This window comes from Tyto alba, unplaced genomic scaffold (assembly GCF_018691265.1).
Source record: "Tyto alba isolate M040663 unplaced genomic scaffold, T.alba_DEE_v4.0 Super-Scaffold_6, whole genome shotgun sequence".
NCBI classification, from domain to species: Eukaryota; Metazoa; Chordata; class Aves; order Strigiformes; family Tytonidae; genus Tyto; species Tyto alba.
Window position 1 is genome coordinate 20,162,440 of NW_024881327.1, and position 22,873 is coordinate 20,185,312.

The window sequence follows — 22,873 nt, forward strand, 5'->3', positions numbered from 1 at the left end:
GCTCCGCTTGGCGCGGTTCGGCTTCACTTGGTGTAACCCAAACCCTGTTGCTTTTTGCCTGCTGTTTTAGTTCCTCTGTGTGCTGAAAAACAAAACAAAACCAAAACAAAGTACCTTTCTGACAGAATAGTGGTTTATAAAAATAATCGCCATTTTAAGTAATTTGTGGGAATGATTACCAAATGAGAGGCTGTCTTTCAGATTTAGCCTCTGGTAGCAGGAGTCAGAGTAAGCTTGGCGTTAGCAACTTAAGTTTTCCAGCTTCTCACAACAGTCACTAGCCTACTTTTTGAGGTCTTATCGCCAGGCCTAATATCCTGCATTTTGCATAAGATTTCTCAAATCTTAATTGTAGAAGAATCTTAATTGTAGAAGCTACTTTTCTTGTTAGGAGCTCAAGATCCAGGTCTGACGCTTCTTGTGGTTGCTGAGGGAAGATGAGGAGTGTTTGTCATTATGACACAGTTCAGCTCAACATGAGGATAACTAAGCTAATTTTCATTAACATTAAGAAATTTAGCATTAGGGAGTGTAAGAAACTATGAACTAGGATATTGTTTACAACAGAAACAGCTGTCCGGACTGCTGAGCGTGGATGGACTCATGCCAGTCGCATTAAAGGCCCAGTGACGAGACCCCACTGGAAAGTAATCAGTACTCCAGGTGACACCTGGAGATAACCCTGAAAAGATAACGTAATGATAGAGACTTTATTTGATTATTTTGCTGCGTTACCTTTTGGTATAAAGTGTGTATTGTTGTTTATATTCGCAATAATTATTTATTTGTTTATTTATTACATATGGAAGCGTACAAAGTGTGTTGAAGGAAATTGCTAAACTTATGCAACCACACAATATTGAATATAGAAGATATGCTGATGTAAATAATATATGCACTCTAGATATACGAATTAGGTGTAATGATTTGAACTGCAATTGTTATCCATTTGCTTGTTTTAGGTGTAAGGTATGCCAGGATAAATGGTGGACACACTGTGAATGTGGATACCCTCCAATAGGAGTTTGCACACAGTGTTGGAGAATCCAAAGAACTCTCACTGAGTGGAAATTAAAACAATTAGAGTCTAAACACCAAAGGAATAAACCCTCAATATTATTGTTACCATTCCAACGAACCAGTCCCCTTTGTAGCTGAAATCCTGGTTATAAAGTGCAGAAGGGAAGTGCTAACTGTGTCTTGCTTTGTCCCATTAGTTAAAGCTACAAAGTGGGAAGCCTATGTAAACAGGCAGAAAGCCCGGAGCAGCTGTTCTCCTGAAAAATTCCCTTGCTGCCGAGAAGATGGTACACCCCGTGGCTCGAAGCAACCGAGTCAACGGGCGAGGCAGAGGAGGAATAAACTGTGGAGAAAAGAACCAGAACAACGGGACGCAAAAGCAGCAATGGCCGAACTTCCCCAGGACTGGTAAAAATATACTTAAATTGGCAAAATTGACAGACACCCTTTTTCCTGGTATACCGTTAGTTTTGTTATTGATAATAACCCAAGCAAATGGAAACCCTCATGAACCTATGAACTGGACAATAACGAACATAAAATATCCAAATAATCCAATCCAAGCACGAACTACACCGGGCACAGTTAGTTTCAATGTAAGTTTGCATAATCTAATTACTGAAGAAGATCGTAGAGATGTAGCGGATATATGCAAACCAATTTATGTATGTCCAGCATCAAACCCTGGTAAAGGATACTGTAATTCTCCAGGTCATTATTGTTGTGCATATTGGGGGTGCGAAACATGGGCCTCTGAGTGGTCCGTACCTGGAGACCAATATCTAGAAATAAAGTGGTCACCAGAAGGATGTAAGAGACCTAAATTAAACGGAGATCGATGGGGTCATTGCTTAAGTCAACCGATTCCTTGTGTGGGCATCAATATAACTATAAAAAATCCTGCTCAGGACTTTTGGCTGGCAGGGAAATATTGGGGAATTAGATATTGGGAAACAGGTGCAGACAGAGGAGGAATTTTTCAAATAATGAAGAAACCGATGCCCCACGATCCCTTACCGGTAGGACCAAACCTGGTCCTGAATCCACCCACTCTTTCTAAAGAAAAGGTTGCCCCCGTAATTGTTGTAACCCCTTCTCCAGATTCCCTTTCGGAAACAACTAATGACATTGTGACTAAATGTTCCTTATCCAGGGAACTAGAGTTGCCAGAATCCCAAGACCCTTTATGGAACCTAATGCAAGCCTCTTATCGTGCCCTTAATGAAAGCAAACCAAATTTAACTGCAGAATGTTGGTTATGTTATAATGTTAGACCACCATATTTTGAGGCAATTGGAAAACCAGGTAGGATTCAATGGTCTAATGGTTCAAATCCACGAGAATGTCCATGGGATGACCAGAGAAACCATACGCAAGGAATTACTATTCGATCAATAACAGGTCAAGGAAAATGTATAGGTACAGTGCCCGAAAAGTATCAGTCTTTATGCAACCGAACAGTCACTAACACCAATATAGAGAAACACAAGAATCAAAATGACAAGTGGGCTATCCCGCCATCAGGAGCTAAGTGGGTTTGTTCAGACATCGGAGTAACGCCTTGCCTATCCCTAAATGTGTTTAATCAATCTCAATTTTGCGTACAGGTGATTATTGTTCCTCGTCTGATCTATCACACCTCTGAGGAGGTGCTACGCCACTTTGAAGGAGACCTGAATAGACAAAAACGAGAGCCAGTTACAGTAGTAACCCTAGCTACACTGCTGATAGCGGGCAGAGTTGGAGCAGGTACAGGCATAGCATCCCTAGTAAAAGGTCAGGAATTACAAAGTTTGCAGATGGCTGTAGATGAAGATTTAGCAAAAATAGAACAATCTATTCAAAGTTTAGCCACTTCAGTAAAGTCTTTATCAGAAGTAGTGTTGCAAAATAGAAGAGGATTAGACCTATTGTTCTTGAAGGAAGGAGGGTTATGTGTAGCTCTCAATGAAGAATGTTGTTCTTTTGCTGACCATACGGGAGTAGTCCAAGACACCATGTCTGAACTTCAGAAAAGGTTAGATCATCGTAAAAAAGATCGTGAGGTGGGCAGATCATGGTATGAAAACTGGTTTAACGTTTCACCTTGGCTAACCACTTTGTTGTCTGCTTTAGCAGGACCGCTTATTATGTTGATTCTGGGGCTTATATTTGGACCATGCATATTACGCTATATTTTACATTTTATTAAGGAGCGGTTTGACATAGCTAAACTGCTTATTCTAACTACGGGGTCTGAGACAGATTATAAAAGTGTATCTACTAATGAAGATGAAGATGATGAAGATTGTTGTGAGTGCGTTATGCCACGTGAAAACTATGATTGTAATTGTAAGGTATTATCTTGTGAGTGTTATGATAAATGTTGGGATTGTGGAAAAAGGTTTGCTTGCAGTGCCGAAAATGAAAGTAGCGTCTAATAAACAATAATAGGATAAAAGAAAAAGGGGGGATTGTAAGAAACTATGAACTAGGGTATTGTTTATTGAAATTTATGTTAAGCTCAATGTAAAGGTTAGGCAACAAAAGACAGAAAATCGCTTATGCAAACAGCAGCCAGACACCGCTTGTGTGAGTTAAGATAACCACAATTGCTTACACAAACCAGATACCGCTTGTGCTAGCAGAAGAGGTACTGCTCAAAGATAACCAGGGTGTTCTGAGGAACTGGCAGAGGTAGGACGAACGAACGAACAACTCCTTATAAGGACATATGAGTGAGGGATCAACTATGGAACAAAGGAGGAAGACTTCTTACTCAACAACCACTGGAAGGCAGAAAACGACCCCCCTAACAACAACTGAAGCATGCGCAGAGTGCCTCCACTACTTCACGGCCACGGATGTAAAGATGTGTAAAAAGGGACTGTTTGAACTGATCAGTGCAGCAGTTGGCGGAGCGCAGACTCCCCTGCCGTCCAGCGCTGTCTTTGCTCATATTCTACTTGCTATAATTAATAACATTATAATTGGATTATGATCCATTGTGGTCTCAATTTATAACAGGAGGAAGTTACTAAATATGTTCTTCTAAGGCTGAATCAGCAGTTGGGAGAAAATCTCATGGATTTATTAGTGTTGAGGTGCATGAATTCTGTTATAGAGCTATGTTGCATGACACACACAGACCAGGAAACAAATGTAATCATCTTACTTTGGCCAGCGATTGATTTGCATGTCTAGGCTTTATTTCTCAGCAGGTGTGGATAGTGTGTTTTGTCATAATTGTTACAGATTTTTTATAGGCTAATAGAATGGTTTAGGTTGGAAGGGACCTTAAAGACCATCCAGTTCCAACCCCCCTGCCATGGGCAGGGACACCTTCCCCCAGCCCAGGTTGCTCCCAGCCCCGTCCAACCTGGCCTTGAACCCTGCCAGGGAGGGGGCAGCCACAGCTGCTCTGGGCACCCTGTGCCAGTGTCTCACCACTCTCACAGTGAAGAATTTCTTCCTATTAGCTAATCTAAATCTACCCTCTTTCAGTTTAAAGCCGTTACCCCATTTTTTAACATGTTTCTTTTTTGTTTGTTTTACTAAAATATAGAGACACATATGATAAAATCATACATTTGTGTTTGTTTTTCCCCTGTAACATGAGGGAGAAAATTGCTGTTTCTGAAACGGCAAGACCATTTGTTTAAAAATAAATAAATAAAAAAAACCCAAACAAACCCTCAGCCATCTAAGGTGTAAAAATAACAGATTGTCACTGTCCTCGTCACTAATAAAAGAAATAATCTTCCATCAAAAGGGGAAAATGAAATAGCAAGTTCTTTAAGTCATCTCCCAGGATATACATTTTCCCAGGGTCCATGCATTCATCCTGCTGAGTCAAAACCAATGAAGTTGAAACATGTTGGTGACAAAATTTATTTCTGGCAAATAAAATAAAAATATGTACTCCCCTTCCTTCTGGCGGGACAGAAGAGAAGAAGATGAAGTGGGAATTTCCCAGTAAACTCAGAAGTCTAGTCTGTAAGTGTAGATTGTATGTGCTTGAAGCAGATGTGTTGTATTAGGTATAGTTGACACAGGAGCTGAAGTTACTTTGGAAAAGACCTGACATTTTAGACTGCTGAGAATCCGAGAGTGTTTGGACTGCAAGAGAAGTGATAGATCTCAGCTAAAAGTAAGGGTAATCAACCCTATCCCAGGTTCAGATATCTTCCCAGCTGTGTTTCTGCAAAAATATGTCATGATCTAACGAGGAAGTTTAAAATGAGAAGAAAATGATGAGAATTCTCCTTCGCTTACCTTCTTTTTAATGGTCGCTTTGTGGGAAAGTGCTGATCTAGGCAATGTTTTTTGCACCCAATTAATTTACAGCAGAGCCAACAGCACCAAAATGAAACTGAAAGTTCTGCTAGCACTTCTGAGAAATGGTGATTGCTGTCTATAATTTAATTTTTCATTCACAAATAAGAAACTAATTGCATGAAAAGGAAGGGAGTGGAGGAAATTCACATGTCAGGAGGCTGACAAGGCCTATAGAGATGTTTGACTCCCATAAGAGAAAAAAACATTCTGTTATTTAGATTTGACATAGGCACTAAACTATCAAAACACAGGCAGGCTTAGGGGTACCGTGGGCAGAAATGTAGGTGTCCAGGAACCTTTACTGTGGAAAACTTGGAGGGAGGATTCAGAGGATCTAAAATTTGGGCCTCAAGGCCCACAAGAATATTTAAACACTTAAACTCACCTTGTGGATCCAGCTTGTTAAAGGTTTGAATATGGTTGAGTACAGTCATTTCCATTTTTATCTTTCATTGCAGTTGGAGTGTTGCTATGAGAACCAAGTAGAAGAACAAAAAGATGGACCTTCATATTTGTTACTTCTTGCCCTTCTTCCTCTGTTTCATGGTTTCTTAGCAGTGCTCTTTACCGGTTTGCATCTGTTCAGTGGGACAATGAATTATCCCAGGAAAAAAGTTAATTAAATTTACAAATAATGATATGTACATTAATGCGTGTTACTTTGTAGCATTTATAATACGTTACTTTGTAGCATTTGGATTACTTTATGTAACTAGAAGTTTAAAGGTTGCAAGATAGCAAGCATTACTGCATTCACGTGCTATTTCTTGAAAAGAGATAAGATTGCTATCCTAATTTTGCAAGAAAGTACATGAGATTTTAAAGCAGGTGAAAGTATTACTGATCAATAGCAAAGGTCAGCAGTGGAGAATGGAGCCCTTATTTTGGATTTCAATTCTTTTACTTCAACATACTAGAGCTCAGAGTTAGAGTCACCGAAATCTTAATTTTTCTCAGGAACTCATGTGCTGTATGACCCATACAAATTAATTATCTCATTTGTCTCTCCAACCATAAAGCAGAAATAATAGTATTTTTCCACTCCTTACTAATGTTGTATGGCTAGTTAACAGTTTGTATGCTACTTGAGGAGGAATGTAATACCGTTCTGTAAACAAAAATGAAATTTCCTAGGCGTTCACTTGTTGTGTCTGTTCTGTTGTGTTTATCTTTCATAGTATTAATATGAAGATCTTTTACTTCCAGAACTATGTGGAAAGATTTAATGTAAAAATGAGTATCATAGCAAGGTTAGATGTTGATTTGGAATATAGGCTACTCTCAGTTAATAAAGTATGCTCAACAAAACGGGAATCAAAAGCAGTGATGAGTACAGGATATATTAAAGTTGAGTCACAAACAGAAATTGATACTGATTTGACTACTTGTAATTGCTTTAGGACAAATGAAGAGAAAATGGGAAGAAAGACTGAAGAAAGTGGAAGAACTAGCATCTCACTACGAAAGAAACCCTCTTCCTCCAGTTTATAGGCCAAAATTGTCCAAACCTCTTCTACCATCCTCTGTTTGGAAAATATTTTGTCGGCAGGCTGAAGCTTTCAATTATGTAAAAACCTGCAAAGAGGTAAATTATTTTTTAGGTGAATGTCTCTACTCTTTAGGTACTTTCAAGGTTGAACTTCACTTAAAATCTTGGTTGATGATAAAGTTTTTATTAAATTGCAGGATCTCTTTTTTTTTTTTTTCTTCTTTGTTTTCCTTTTTCCCTGTCCTGAAACAGCAAGTATTTTTTTTGTCTTTGTAGGGGATCATGCTACACTGGAGGTAGCTCTAAGAAATACTAGTTCTAACTTTCAAATTTATATGTGATGTTAACCTCTGACAATAAAAGTGCTTTTCGGTAACATTGCACTGATAGATTTGTTCCTTCTGAGGACGAGCAAGCAGTCAGGGTTGGCAGGAGAAGGGGGGGAGGTTGAGTGGGAAGAAAGAGGAGGAAAAAACTGAGGAAGATAAAGAGGTAAATAGGAGGCAGAGGCAAAATAAAACCAATAAAACTCTCCAATGGCATCAGAGTAGCAAGTTCAGATGATAAGAAGTGATGAGCCAAATAAATGTTACGCAAAATATATCCTCTGTTTTCAGTTTAATACTTTTCAAATTGATTGCTGTTTTTAAAGAAAATACGGGGGTTTTCTCCACACTGTTTTAGGTGTTTAAGTAATCCTGACAGGTTCTTTTCAAAAATGTGCTCTTGCTGGCTTGGCAGTAGGTTTTTGTTGTGTTTTCAGATTTCCATTTTTGGATTTAAATAATATAGAATCTAAAAAATATTGGCTGTAAAGCCATATGCTGCCATCATGTTCATGAGGTTGTTCCCTTCAGGACATTATTCATGTTAGATGCACTTGCCACTGATCAGAAAAAAGACCTTACAGAGGAAGCAGAGTTTACATTAATGCACAACAAATCAAAGCTTCAACTTTTTACTCATGTAACTGAAATCAGAATGATATCCTTAATTAAAATAGATGCTACTTCTCTTGAAAAAGCCTTGAAAAGGTGTTCTACTTAAAGTTTTCAAGTATTTACTAACTTTTGACCAAAGAAATGAATGTCAAATAGGAACTTCTGAAGATATTAACTGGTTCTTTGGAGAAAAAAAAAACAACCTCAGTGTTTTTATTTAAAAAGGATGTTCATGTATTTGCTTTGGAAAAGAACACGCAAAGTGGACAGAGGTTTTACCTTGTGACAACATACAAAGAGCTCTGGTTTTATTACACGTGAGTATTTGAAAAGGTACCCTATGTGTTACCATAAGATAATAGTATACTGGATATACTATTATCAAATAATAGCTGTTACTGCATAGCTATCCCCAGTAACCGTCTGCTGCTCTGACTAGCACAAAGTTGTAATGGGTTGCCTGAGGTTTGATCTTGCCTATGGGGACAATCTTCATAAGGACAAACCAATCTATTCTACAGTGGGTTTCAACTTTGAGTGGCAGACTGGTGTTATTTCCTGTGAATTAAGGGCGCTGTCTACTGAACTTAAATCTAATAGCAGTAGATTTGCTTTTGCTGCCAGCTTTCCTCAGGGGATCATACCAAGACGTGACACAAATATATTTCTGTGATTAGTCATACATCAGTTTAAATGGGCATTAATATAAATGTCTGGTTACTGGGCTATGGTTTTGTATTTGCATGATGAAGTATTGACAATCTGGTCATGTGCTGAACTTTTTTTCCCTCAACTTTTTTGTTTTACAATAAAACAATTATAAAGTAAAAGAAATCTGAGAGTCAAGTTTTATATGAAAAGTAAACTTGTTTTTTTCTCAATGTGAAAATTAGATTAATTTTTAATTTAGTTAAAAAAAAGTCTATGTAACCTCATTTTTAGTGCTTTAGACATATGAGTGATAATTTAATAAGTTTTCGACTATAGTTTCCATCATTCCTTAAATTCTTAACAGCGTTTCTGTTGACAGTATTTATTGTAAGACTTGGGGGGATGGGAAAGAGAATACAAACTTGATTTCTAGGCCAGATAAATATATTTGTTGGTACTTGATGCTGAAGTTAGCTACAAATTTTTCAAAGTGTTATAGGGCTGCTATTTATTTTAAGATGGGTGGTTGTTTGAAAAATAAAAGAATATTTAGGACTTGTGGGATCCTTGTTTGCAGCTGGTAAGTATGTATAATGTTTATCATGACAGGTTATGATTTTTGTTTTTCCTTAGGAAAGGTTATAAAACAAGTCTTATGCATTGCTATGAAGTAATTCCTGAAAAAGATGCTTGCAAACTTTATTTTGATTTGGAGTTCTACAAACCAGCAAATCTTGGTGCAGATGGCAAGAGTATGGTTGCAAAGTTAATTGAGGTAAACCGGAGCAAAACCATGTTGTAGATTAATATGAACTTGTTGTTGATATAATATGAAACCGAAGCATTTACTACTTTATCATGATTATTCTGTAGTAAAATGAAAAAGAATTGTAGACCTAGTGGTTATTTGTAGTGAAGTAAAAAGTACCGGTTTAGTTAAAGCAAAGGTTCTCTCCTTTAAGTGAAAGGAAGAAATAGAGAATGATGGTTGTTGGAATGTTTGTATTCAGTGTAGGCTTACAGATAAGTTTGCTTTTGCATATTGTTTTATGTGCTCTGCCACTTCAAAGCTGTAAAACTGAAGGAATGTTTAAGTATTCTTCAGAGTAGCACCAGTAAAAGTTCCATTCAGATATTCCTCAGTTCATTTCCTTTGCCAACTGATGCAGTCATATATCAAGGCTTAGATAAATCCCTCCTGATTTTTGGTGTCATCAGGTGGCAGTTTATTATAGTTGAGTTAAATGATGATGTAGAGAACATCAGGTGACTGCAGTTACCAATTTGGTACCTAAATATCTCTGCTAATTCTCAATTTTATTAAATAGTACAAATTTCCACTTTATTGAAAATTTGGTTGGGAAATGAGCTCTACTGCAAATTCAGTATGACAGAGTTGGAAAGTAAAGCAGGTTTTTAGAAGAATATCTTCTGTTCCAATAAAATCTCTTTGTGAGTGGCCATTTATTTGTTAGACTTCCGATGTTTACGTGTTCCTAGCTAGAAAGGAAAGAAAGATGATGATGATTGAGGTCGTTTCTTTGTAAAGAACCCTCCATTGACACAGAATCTGGAGAAGTTTATTCAGTTGTCGATCAGTTCTGAAATCTAGAGATTCCTCAGGTTGAGAAGAGAACTTTGGATTTGCTGGGTGGGGGATCTGAAATGCTGAAACCCTAAGCTTCCAGACCCTTAGGTTCTGAGTCCCAGTCCTAAGCATGAGTAATCACAAGCTTAGCTTATAAAAAATTTTTAGAGCTATTTTAGAGCCAAGCATCTTATGTTTTCCCCTTAGTGTTCATTGTGTCATACCAGTGAATTAGCATACCAACCCTTTGTATCATGATAGCTTCTGTCTTCCATTCTAGGTAAGCCTGCTAAACAAACACTGTTACTGTGGGTGTGAACTGCTTTGTGGTGGAAAAAATCAGAAGATAAAGCTATTAAATTAGTCTTTGACCCAAAAAACTGAAAATCTGCTCAGCTTATCACTCTTAGTATATTCAATGACTTGCTTATTTCAGGAAATACAATCTATGTCAAATTTGGTTAAAATTTGCAATGTCATGAGTTACTTTGAATTAAATTAATTGTATGCTCAAAATGAGGGAAAAAAAACTTAAAAAAAAAATTATGTAGAATCTGTATTTGTGTTAGGTTTTATAGATACCACTATTAAAAATGCTGGAGAAAACAGCCTAATTAATGTTTATATTTTCAGCTTGTCAGCCAAAAATTAAAGGAACTTTATGATGTAAATTGTTCAGCCAAAGATGTCTTGAATTTAGATTCCAGTACTGATGAAAAATTCAGTCGACACTTAATATTTCTACCTGAAAAGGCTGTATTCAAGGATAATATTCATGTTGGTAAGTATGTTCTTTTCTCTTACACCTAGAAATGAAAGGTGAGATTTTGACTTTGTACAGTGCCATTTTACATTTGAATATTTATTTTAATGGAATTATATGTGGAAATAAATATGTATTCCCAGCAGAAATTACTACCTATTTCTATTTCATTAAGCCTTGTATTTCTCAACTCATATTCAATTTCCTTTTTCTATAAGTAGCATTTTTGTGTTTGCAAAATGTAACTTGTATTTTTTTTTGTGCCTGTGAGTTTTATTTACAAAACTACTGGCAAGACTGGCTTTTGGCTTGAAAATTGTTTTACAGTGTGGCTATGACTCCTTAATTTTCAGATTAATGTCAGTCTTAACAATTAAAGCTACAATTATTGACTGTAAATGCAGTTGGTTTGTGCTCAACATGGGATCAGAAAGGTAGGACAAAGATGGTTTCAACCTACCTGTGCATAAATGTGATTAAGAGAAAGCCGAAAGCAATTTTAATTGTTGATGTAAGTTGGGATTTCATAGGATATGGCAACTCCAACACAAAGAATTGCCAGTTCACCACTGTTTGTTGTGACTCCATTTTTAAAATAAGTATAATAATACCTCCTCGCTTCACAGAATTATTTTGAACACACATTAAAAATAATGTTTGTGAAGCACTGAGGTGTTAGTGGTGAGCATTAAGAAAAGTTAATGTTGAATTTCTTCATCTTGTGTATATACAGAGCACTGCTCAGCAATAACAGAAACATCCCTGGATTATCAACAGTATTTTCAGCACACATCCAAAACATAGCTCCATACTAGCTGCTATGAAGAAAATTAACTCTATCCCAACCAAAACTAGCACATCCTCCATCCCTTATCCCGTACCATTTACATCATGCTCTGGTCTCACGCTATCCAGTATATCCTCATTCACCGCCGCCACCCTTTGAGATAATACACAGACAGCATTCCCTTAGTCTATGGACCACCCTTGTGAAATGTCTGTAAAATGTTCACAAATGTCCACAAAATGTCCGTTGAGTTCATTTAGTGCATGACTTTGGGCTCCATCTCCTGTGGTGGTCACCCAGGACAGGAGAGGTGGTGTGTTGTGTGGAGTTACTGGGCACCAAAGCCAGCTCAGGCTGGGTCACGGCTGCGCGTGCGCTGCTTCTTGTGAGGCTGCTCCTCCCCTGGTTCGGGTGGTTCCTGCTGTAGTGACTCCTATACCACGCAACTCAAACCACGGTTTACAACAATTTAAGGTATTTCCATTACAATCCGCAGCCCTGGTCCCTTTGGGCCAGGTCATAGAGTTTAACATTGCCATGAACTCCTGCCCTTGCTCCAGCTCCAGCTTGGGCTTACCCGCAGACTGCGGTCCCGCAGGGTTGTACCTGCTCCAAGTGGAGCCTTATCAGTGAGCCACAGGCTCTGCTGCGGCACAGACACAACCACAGCCACAGATGCTTCGAGATGTACCTGCTCTGGTGTGGACTTATCCACAGCCACAGACGCTTTGGGGCACCCTGCTCCCACGCGGACTCATCCACAGGAGAAAATTAACTGTCCCAGCCCAAACCAGCCCAGGAGCACAGGGAAGATGGGGTCTTTGCTTTTAGTACTTGATGACAGCACAGTGGTGCTATCGTTAATGACACAGTGCTAGACTTCTTTCTAGGCCAGTACAGCATTAAAGAAGGTCTTATTTTCCTTTTGAATTGCCTAGTTATTTCATGGGAAAAACGTGTACTGTTGGATCAAAGTTGTGTAGAATTGACACGTTTTGTGTTGCTCTGCGGAATCATCTATGAAAGCTGTCGTCAGCATGAACAGCGGGAGGAGTAGAGCAAACTCTGGGGAGAAGCTGGATCTTGTAGGCCTGTGTGTATGTACAAATTTTTTTTTACCCTAATCATTTTAATATACATGTGTGGTCCATGGCCTAAGTATCACTTCAGGCCACAGTTCAGATCCTTACTCCAGCACAAAGAGGCCACAGGATTTCGCAGAACCAATTTGTTTTCAGCTTTAACATTAAAAACCCTATTTCTCATTTTTAGGAGCAGTGGTATCTGTGTCCCTAAACCAGGAGCAGCTCACATCGGGCTAAGCAAACTGTCAATATTATAATATTGGCTGCCAGCCCTAAGGGTGACACGGAGCAGTTATTTTTGATGTGACACCGTGGTAACAGCTACAAACCCTAAAGACTTAAATGGGATACTGCAATTTTTAGTTCAAAAGTATGGTCTTTAGCTCCTCTGCCACTATAAAACTCTTAAGTAATACATGGATTATAAATAATTTGGTATGACAGCAATTTTAGCCTGTGAACTTGATAACTAAATTACATTAGTCAGTTCTTTCAGTAGAAGCTTGAGCTGTTTATTCTAGCCCCATTAGTTTAAGTGTTCTGTGTCTCCACTGTGACATGAATTTGACATGTTTACTGTCAGACTTAAAATATAGAGATTGCATATTTGTGTTCTGTCTTCGCCTTTTCAACAAGATATTGAAGTCACAGTAAAAACTGATTTTTTTATAATCGAGATACGTAAATGTCAGTGTCAAATTCATGCGCGTTAACAATAATATTACACACTACTTTTCATTAATGCATTTTAGTAACCTGCTTGACAAACCTGGCTTAAAGTGTATTAGCTTTGTACTTTGTGCAAAACACTGCTGTAGTAAATAACTAAAAATGCAAATAACTTCATAAAGTAATTTCACAGAATCCATATGAAAAAATATATATTATTTGAAGTGATGGAAAGATTTTGCCTAATGCTAAACTTAAAAGGGTTAACATTTTTTAGACACATTCAAGTGTTGGGTTTTTTTGTTGCTTTGTTTTTGTTTTTGTCTTTTAATTCATTATTGTGGTGTTCTGTTTAGTAAAAATACTCTAAGATGAGTTAGTGGTATTTATGTGGGTTAAACTAGGATACGAACTATCACATCTTAGATAGTACTGTTTCATAAGAATTTTATGTCAAGAGTCATGCACAAAGTGCCTGGGCTAAAAGTTAAGTATGCTTAAAACCCATTTAATATATAACATTTGGAATAATTAGTTACTAGTTAGAATTAAAATACAGGGACTGAGTTCATAGCTCATGTAAGAAAGCACAAGAGATCACGTAGGTCCACAGGAAAGCTGTGGAGATCAATGAATTTACATTGATCTACACAGTTGACAAATCCCAAATATGAAAACACACAATACAGTCAAGGATCAAACGTGTGAAATTCAGGTTTGGTTCCCACATCCGACCAGCGAGAAGAAATGGGAAGAGAGAAAACAAAGCTGTGTGTGAATGATAAAGAACTAACTTCCAAAATAATCTTTCACTGACAGAACCCTTGCTGTCCTGACACCAGAGTGATTGTTGCTTAAATTGCATGCATAAAGAAAGGAAGTGGTCAACCAGGACTTTTAAAGATATTTTAACTTCTATGGTAATTGAAATAAACTGAATTTCTGAAATAGGTACATTTCCTCCCTGAACTGAAGATCCGAGTAACTATTGTTGTAAACCTAAGAAATTCTGTGAGCATATTTGAACACACAGGCTCAAAACACTGTCTATGACTGTGAATGATTTGTGTGCCTCAGCAGTCCTGTAATGAATTATGAGGATGGTGACACTCAGGCTTGATCCACGGAGTCATTCTGCTGCCAGGTAGCACAGGAGGAGCTGTATTTCATATTCTTTCAGGTTCCCCACTGAAGCTTCATCGAACGGCTGCAGAATCCTCCTTGTCAGTATTACTTCCACTTCATAGTTTTATTTCCATATCTGTTTTTATTCTATTCTCTTCTTTCTTCCTGCAAGTAATTTGGCCATGGTTTTTATTTGTCTGTCTGTGGTTACCATCTAGCAAGGCCTGGAGGTACCATGGGAGTTGAATTACAATACTGGGAGTTTGAAAAGCCATTACAAAATGCCTTTATAAAAGTAATTTATTGTTCTGTAATCCCTGGTCAGGCTCTTACATCAGTTAATATACAATGAAGCTGCAAGTAAACCTTTTTAATCATTCTAAAAGTGAAATTAGGGAAAGCAGTAGTGAGAGAGACGATCAAGCTTTTCAGAATCCTGAATCTGAGCTTGTTAATGTCATCGTGTGCTGTCATTAGCTACTGAAAAAATATTCAGCTAAATGATTAAAAACTACCTATGGTTGGATAAAAAAATAAGTTGTGTAATAGCAAAGCTATAGGAATGCTTTACTCATGTATTGAAGAGGTATTGAAATATTAAATCAAACTACATTTTATAAAGGACCTTGACTACGTATTTTTTGGTATCACTGTCATTAACAAAGTCCTACATTAAGCATTTGAGCAAGTCTTACTATTAACAGCTAAGTCTAACTATTAACAGAAATGTTCCTGCTAAGATAGCATGAAGACCCAAACTGAACTCCGTTCAGTAAGTTTCTGACATTCTAGTGGAAAGTTCAGGTTCACGGAAATTTTAGTGCAAAAGTCTTCCCCATACTAATCGTTAAGTCAAGATTATTAGTGCCCCAAGCATGGGAGCAGCTTGAGATCTTGTCTGTCAGAGGCTTTAATAACTGCAAAGGTACAGGGGGTGTGATGGGTAGGAGAACTGATTTTGAAAGACACCAAAGGCTTATTTCAATTTTGCGCTTTTATCTAGAACTTTGAATTTAGTTTGGGGAACTGCAGTGACAGTTTATGCCTTTCGGTTTCATTATGTTGTCTTTATTTCTAATGTGGTGATTGCCAAGTCATCTTGCTTCTCCGTTCTCTCTGTTCTCAGTAGTAAAATTGCAACGGGGAAGATTATGGCTGTATGATACAATTAATATATGCACAACTGTTTATTTTCTCATGTTTAAAAAACAACAAAAAAATATTAGGAAAAATTCTTGCTAAGCATGGGTTTCTTAGTTATTAACCAGACCCATTTTGTACACTGTACTGGTCAAAAGATTGCTTTAAAAAAATTCATAAGGGGAAAAAAGTGCCCTAAGCCCCAACCACTTCCATCTTGGCTGTTTTGAAAAATGTTTGCACAGGAACTGTTAAGTTCTCATAAATGATGTTATCTGCTTTCGGGGTTTTTTGTTTGTTTGTTTTTCAGGTAACTTTGTGAGAACCATTTTGCAGCCTGCCATAAGGTTAATGGAAAGTAAAGCTGCTGATGTGATTCCAGAAGAAGGAGCAGGCCGTGTTTTCCAGTGTTCTGCAGAAGGAGTTGGATTAGATGGTTCTCTTACAAACCTCACAGCTGTCGAAGATACTTCCAAAGGCTGGCCAGCCATCGCTTGCAAAACAAAGGATATGGAAACATCACACCAGGGAGAAAATTTGGAGTTTTCCTTTCTAATAGTAAACGATAAAGAAGGTGACAAGCGACTTTTTGTGGATCTAGGTAAATGTAAGCAGTGCCTTTAAATCTCTTTGGGATGCAACAAAGGTTAAGAAATTAGATGTTCCTTAATATTTGATTACAGACAATAAGAACAACAGTGTTCTTGCTGTTGTCCCTACGGACAGAATTTAAACCAAATACAAAATGTGCTGAAGCTGTGATCGTAAATGCTGTACTTTAAAGGAGCCTTAGAGTCTTGGTCCATTGTATTTCTTATATTACTGCATTTATTTTGTTATGAAGTTTGAAGAAGCTCTTGCAACACAAGACACTGTAATTAATTTTGTTCCTAAGGACTTAGTGCCCCTATTTGGATTAAAAGAGGATAGCATATATTGGTTTTTTGTCATTTCAGTTGAAGTAGAAGCTGCTTAATTACGAAACAAGACTTACAGGCGTGGCTTTCTGTATTGTTTTACATGTATGAATTGAGCCTGCTTCCTCTGTTTGGAATGGCAGTTGTTAGGTTTTAATGACAGAATAGAAATTTGGGGTTGGGCACTTCACAGCCCAGTTGGGCTTAGCCTATTCGTGGTCCTAAAATGTTAAAAATCTCCAGGAGCACAACACCCATAGTCAAACTAGTTTAAAGTCCCACCCCTCTCCATCCCCCTATCTGCTTTCTCTGCTTTCTGCTCCGTCTCAGTGAAATGAAAATAGCTCAGCAGGCTTTCGTACAGCGGTATGTTGTGAACTTGAGGACTTTATCTTGTGGTTTTTCTCAGACTTCTCTGAAGAACCCCCAATTCCTTCAAATTCTTCTCATGGAATTCAGGATCACTTTTATTGCTGACCTCTTCAGTATGTCTGATTTGTTGAAATGTGATCCCAAAGTTGGCCCTATAGTAGGCTTCTGCATTACTGATTCAGAAGGATTACTTTGCACCTGCTGTACAAAATTCCTTCAAACATATTAATGCACAGAAATTAAAGAAAAAACAAATCGTTTACTGCAGCACTTTTTAAGAATTTTATGTCAGTCCCCCCAAATTAACCATCCTCATTATTTATGTTACACACATTACCTCAGAACTGGAAAGCTAAGATCAGAATAGCTGGAATACTGAATTACATCGTGAGGCTGCAGTGATAGAAAGCTATGTGACATTCTTGTGGTATGCGTTCTTTTATCTTCATGAAAATTAAATGCAACCCACAAATAAAACACCCACCTCCTCAATAAATTCTTAGACAGATTAGGCAATGTTTAACGTACCTGCTCAATTTTTTGTTGTTTATTTTTGAGATTGGAATTGAATTCTCTTGATACATGCTTCAGACAAGTGGCGTTTGGTCCACAGGAAATATGAAGTCCTTTCTGGTTAAAATAATTGTGCAGTTTTTTATGCTCAATTGGGTCTAAGGAAAATTGTTTAGTTTTCAAGTACTAAGTATCATAAATCCTAGCCAGCATTGTTATGTTAAGAAATGTTTGTTTTCCTGTAGGAGTTTATACAAAGAATAGAAATTTCCGGATGTATAAATCATCAAAAGCAGGAAAAAATGTGATTCTGAAGATAGCAGAGGATAATAAGTTTGTCCCTAACTGTGAAGAGAATGTTTCCTTGGAAGAAGCATATTTTCTTTCCTCGTTGATCTGCAACACTAGGTAATTGTTTAATTCTGGTGGAATTTAAAATATTTTAAAATACGTATTTTAGTGATTTGCAGCAGTTATGAATAACTCCTATCAATGGGCAGTTATTCCATCAACATCATTACAGTGTAATTTAAGAGTTTCCAGAGGAATTCCTTGTTTTTGAAGAAAAAACTTCTTGGGACTTATTATTTTAACTTACCTTCACAAGTTTAAAGAACACAGAAATTGTGGTACAGCTTCTGAGTTGAGCATCATTTCACTATGCACACTCAAAATGCCCAAATGTAACCATTATTAAGTTTAGTCAGATTCTGCATAGTTCTAAAATGAAAAATTACAGATTTCCAGTCAACTAAATATGAAGAATCTAAATATTTTGCAAATTATGATAAAAAAATAAAAAGGATTTTTGTACATGTTTACTTGCATACCAGATTTCCCATTTGGTACATGTACAAAAAAAGGATTTTTGTACATGTTTACTTGCATACAGATTTCCCATTCCTTATGTTGGATACCGGTACATGCAATAATCAGACTTTCTGGATCTGATCTGAACCTCTGCTATAGCTTACTCTGCACCGACTATATTTTACGATGATCCTAATCATTACTGCAGCAGAAAGTTAAAATGGTCCATCTGTATAAAACTATGTATATGCTTTATTAAAAATATGTATTTGTTGTGACTTCAGTTTTCATACCCTGAAATGTTCCCGCACCTGCGGCGATGCCAGCAGCCCCACAGCATAAATCACGCAGCGTATTCAGATCACAGGTAGCGGCTGAGGCTGTTGTGAATGTGGGTGAGAAATTCTGCTGTGTTGAATTTAGTCTTCGGTGATCACACAGCCTTCCTTCCGGGTAGTAATACGGAAAGGAAAAGTAGTTCAGTGTAGAGCGGCGAAAAAAAAATCAAACCACCCAAAGGGTATACACGCATAAATAATGCATCTAGAGTAAATACTGCTGTAAGGGCGTGGACCAGCAGTTTTTAAATGGCCGAGTCCCGGGATTCTTGTCAACGACCAAGTTTTGCCGTCCTGGAGGGGAAAACCCTGCCCTCTGCTGGTGCAAGCCAGAGGAATCTGTCAAAATGGGAAAAAACCGTGCTAGAGGGGTAGCAGAAGGGACCATCCGGGCTCCCGGCGCGGCTGAGGTTGGCAGGGAGCTCTGGAGGTCACCTGGTCCTGGGCGCTGCTGCGGCCCAGGCCGGCACCGCGCTCCCTCGCAGCAGCGATACACCAGGCTGTCTCGCTGCGGGAATCACCCCCTGTATTCTCTCTTTTCTTCAGAGCGAGGGACGACACAAAAGTTCTGTCATCTGACTTTTCAGAGGAGGAGAGAAAAATGTCTGCTTTTTTAAACAGTCCAACTACCAGAAGCACTAGAGGTACCTCCAGACTTTTCTACTGTATAGGAAAAACGTACTCTCAAATTAGATGTACTGTGACTCACACACCCGAGAGCCTCTCGGGGGGCTTCTCTTCAGCTAGCTTTGGGTGGGAGGCAGAGCACAGCTGCAGGGAAGGGTGCTCTGCAGCACCCAAATGCCATTTACCCTCCCACAGCTGTCCTACTCTGGCCCAGTTCCCTCTGCACCTCGGGGGCGGGGGGCGCAGCTTAGAGATCTGCAGGAAAGCGACAGAGGATTTGGCCCTGGTTTTATTGCAGGATTGGGTGTGATTCACGTGCATTTTCTGTCTGTGGTCTACAGAATGCGTAAGAGTTACCGTTCCGTACTACAGTGGCAAAAACATGTACCTGTGGCCTTTGTTTTAACAGATCCCATGGAAGGTTATCAGGATTCTCCATATCCAGAAATTGATTATTTTGTTCGTTCTTTGGTTAATAAAGATGGGGTACAAGGAGGTAAAAACCACTTTACTATTTACAAATGAGCGCTCTGCAGCAGTATTTTTAAAGAATTCATTATTTATTCCCCTCCTCCCCCCCAGGTATACGGCGATGGAATTATTTTTCTCTGGGAGAAATACTTGTATATGATATTTCTGGTTACCGTTGGTGTGAAAATATTGGAAGAGCTCACAAAAGTAACAACATAATGTATGTTCCTTAACTAGTCACTTTAAACCAGCTTCATTTCTTCTGCTGCTCAACTATTAATTATATAAAAATGCTGAAAAACTCTTATGGATAGAATCAGCACCAGTCACAATTTCTGCTCTCTTGCTCTGTGGGGATACAGTGCTTTTTTTTTTTTAAAAAAAAAAACCCACACAGACTTTTTTCCCCCTTGAATTTACATCATGATAACTGAACTTGTATTTGTAGTATTTCTTAGAATGCTCATGCTATTTAAAACACGTGCCTAAAGATGCTAACATACAAGTCAGAGTACGTTAAAGCTATTAAGTGATGCTCTGCTTTGATGCTTCTTAGCTAGAAAGCTGAACAATCTGAAATAAGATAAACAGACCACTTTTAAATGAATTTACAGTGCATCTTAAATTACATTCTTATGCTATTAAAATGACAAAGGTAACTCCTGCCACCACCTCAGTCAAGATGAGCTTTGCTAGTGACTCTGCAAGGACTTGAAAAGTCAGGTTTTTTAGATTACATTAGAATTGCAGTATATCATTAGTAGAAATATTTTAACTTAAAAATAATTCTATATAACATTTTAAATAACTGACAGATAAGGAATGTGTTTTTGAGAAACAAGGGTATAAAAAAACCCCCACAGCCACTATGCTAGATGAACTTGGTGTTTCTCAAGTAAGTTGCTCGAAGGTCGGTGTTTCTAAAGCATGGCGAAAAAAGCTGGATTGTATAATCAGTTGACAGGAAATAGTGATTTTATCTGGTTCTTACAATGAAATTATCTGTAACAGCAGCAGCAACAAAATCTTATTAAAATCGGTTCGGTCCAATATACTAATCCTACTTTAATGACTTTTTCTTCCAAGATTTATGTAATGAAGTTGACTAAATTTCACTTTCAAATGTTAGCCTTAAAAGAAACATATTTTTAACTTAAGAAACCTGAAGTTTATTGAAAAAAAAAAAAAAAAGACTGTACGAAAGTATGCAACAAGTATATCAGAGCATGAAAGAAATATCCATAGATAGGGACAAACAAAACCTGTTCCTTTAGTGTCGGTTTCCTACTGTACACATTCACTTCATTTATATACTGTTACTAAAAAGTAAATTATTTCAATCTTAGGATTCTGGTAGATCTAAAGAAGGAAGTCTGGTATCAAAAGTGTCATGATCCAGTCTGCAGAGAGAATAACTTCAAATCACAAAGTATGTATTCGGTGATTTCAAAGCAATTATACTTCACACTTTTCCGACTGTTAACTTGAATTAATGCCATCTATTTGATTTAGGTTTTCCGTTACCACCTAGGATATGTCTCCCATCTCTTTTCAAAGAGGTATGTTGTTGCCCTATCGATATGCTAAAGTTCTTCTGAGTAGAGCTGTCTCTGGAAGTCACCGAAGAGCCCCACCACCCCAGTCTGCTGAGCTCCACACAGTAGTTACACTGGTACAGAACAGCTCCCCAGAGCAGCTGTGCTGCTGCACTAGCTCCCCAGAGTCATCTTTAAGTTCTCCAGCAGCAGACTCGGCACAAAACCACTCTGCACAGATAAAGCTTAGGTTGTTTGGAACAGCCTAACTTCACCTGGGACTAAAGACTTTCTTCTGTCTTGGCCTGAACAGCAGTGCCCAGTGCATAAACCACAAGACCGTGGCAGGTGCAGAATGGAAAAAACTGCCCAAGTTAAGCTCTGCTCTGTGTGTCTGACTTCACAAAGGGCCAGATAAAATAGAAGCGCTCCTGGAACACTGGAGTCAGTCAGTGACTATCAGATTTGACGTTCACGTAACTCCATTTTGGTGTATTAAAGCAGTTTATGTTTGCCCATCTGGGTAGAATATTTAAACCAACCTGATACCGCACCTAGATTCCAAGCCCTGAACATAATAGTTTTCTCACTGAGTAGGCAATGAGAGTTGGCACGACTTTTCAATTTACACTTTACACTTTTAAATTGCATACCGCAGAATGGCACATTAAGCTCTTTAAGCAGATCATCTGTAGCTACTAGTGCTATTTCATGGAAAGTGTAATTTAAATGCATTTTCAGATCCTGACAGTATCTTTAAATAGACACTAAAATTTGTTTTAACCTTGTATTATTTTAAGAAGCTGTATACAACAGACTATTGTAGAAAAAAAAGCAGATTTTTATTCCTATTAAAATAGGCTTCCCCAGGTTAATGAGGCTATAAATGAACGTGCTAGAAAATGTGTCTTACTGGCCAGCTTTCTGTAGTATCCATTATATGTAATAGTACGTGTTTCAAACTTTCAGATCAGAGCACTTAAAGGTACGAGGACTGTTTTCATATGGAATAAGTAGCATTCTTGTTTCTAAAAGGAAGAAGAATATGCACTAATGGATGAAAGAGAGAACACAGAAGAAAAAGCAAAACCACGTTCTAATGCATCAGCCTTGTCAAAAAGCTCAGTATCTCTAGGAAAAAGCTCACCTCAAGGCTTCCTGTGGTCAGACAGTGAGTGGGACACAGCGAGCGATGACGCCTGTTTCCTGGAAGCTACTGAAGACGTGGAACTAGCTGAAGCTGCAAATGATAGTCTGCATTACGCCGTGGAAGAAATTCCTGATTAAGTTCTTTTGGAAGCTTTAAGGAAACAGGACCCTTGTGCTGAAGGCAGTGGCTAACCACAGACCTGGCTAGCAGACAGACCTGGCTTGCGTATCGCCTGCCTCCTGTGGAAGACAGCTACTGCGTTGTAGTTCGGAAGCGCTCCTCCCCAGCTGCAGGACAACAAACTGAGCAACTAACTGCTAGCAAGCAAGTATCCTCCCAGCCAGGTGGTCTGCAACAGGCCTGAGGAGATCAGGGAAGATTACACAGGGGCTGAAGAGCACTGGGCTGAAAACTTGTCAGGAATGCTGCTCCAAGTTTAGTGCTTTTAATGCTCTCTGCTGTGTGGTTTCTGTTTTGTTAGCTGTATGTTCAACTTCTACTGATAATCGTAAATATAAGAAATAGTAAGAAAATAATAAATAAATGATAAGTCAAATAGATTACT

At 38.2% G+C, this 22,873-nt stretch overlaps 1 protein-coding gene across 2 annotated transcripts; it reads left to right on the forward strand.

The window, feature by feature from the left end:
* The first annotated feature begins 586 nt into the window (after positions 1–586).
* PRIMPOL (primase and DNA directed polymerase) lies at positions 587–22,864 on the forward strand. 2 transcript variants are annotated; one of them, XM_032998974.2, is made up of 13 exons: positions 589–1,428; positions 6,738–6,922; positions 7,993–8,084; positions 9,052–9,193; positions 10,640–10,787; positions 15,886–16,176; positions 17,623–17,785; positions 19,072–19,169; positions 19,562–19,648; positions 19,735–19,843; positions 20,970–21,052; positions 21,136–21,182; positions 22,194–22,864. In XM_032998974.2, exons 1-13 carry the CDS (start codon positions 1,305–1,307, stop codon positions 22,443–22,445), a joined length of 1,821 nt encoding a protein of 606 aa, XP_032854865.2. In that variant the 5' UTR covers positions 589–1,304; the 3' UTR covers positions 22,446–22,864. The 2 variants fall into 2 exon arrangements, with proteins under 2 accessions (XP_042663605.1, XP_032854865.2); XM_042807671.1 differs by lacking the exon at positions 21,136–21,182 and having other exon boundaries at positions 587–1,428; positions 22,194–22,317.
* Positions 22,865–22,873: the final 9 nt, after the last annotated feature.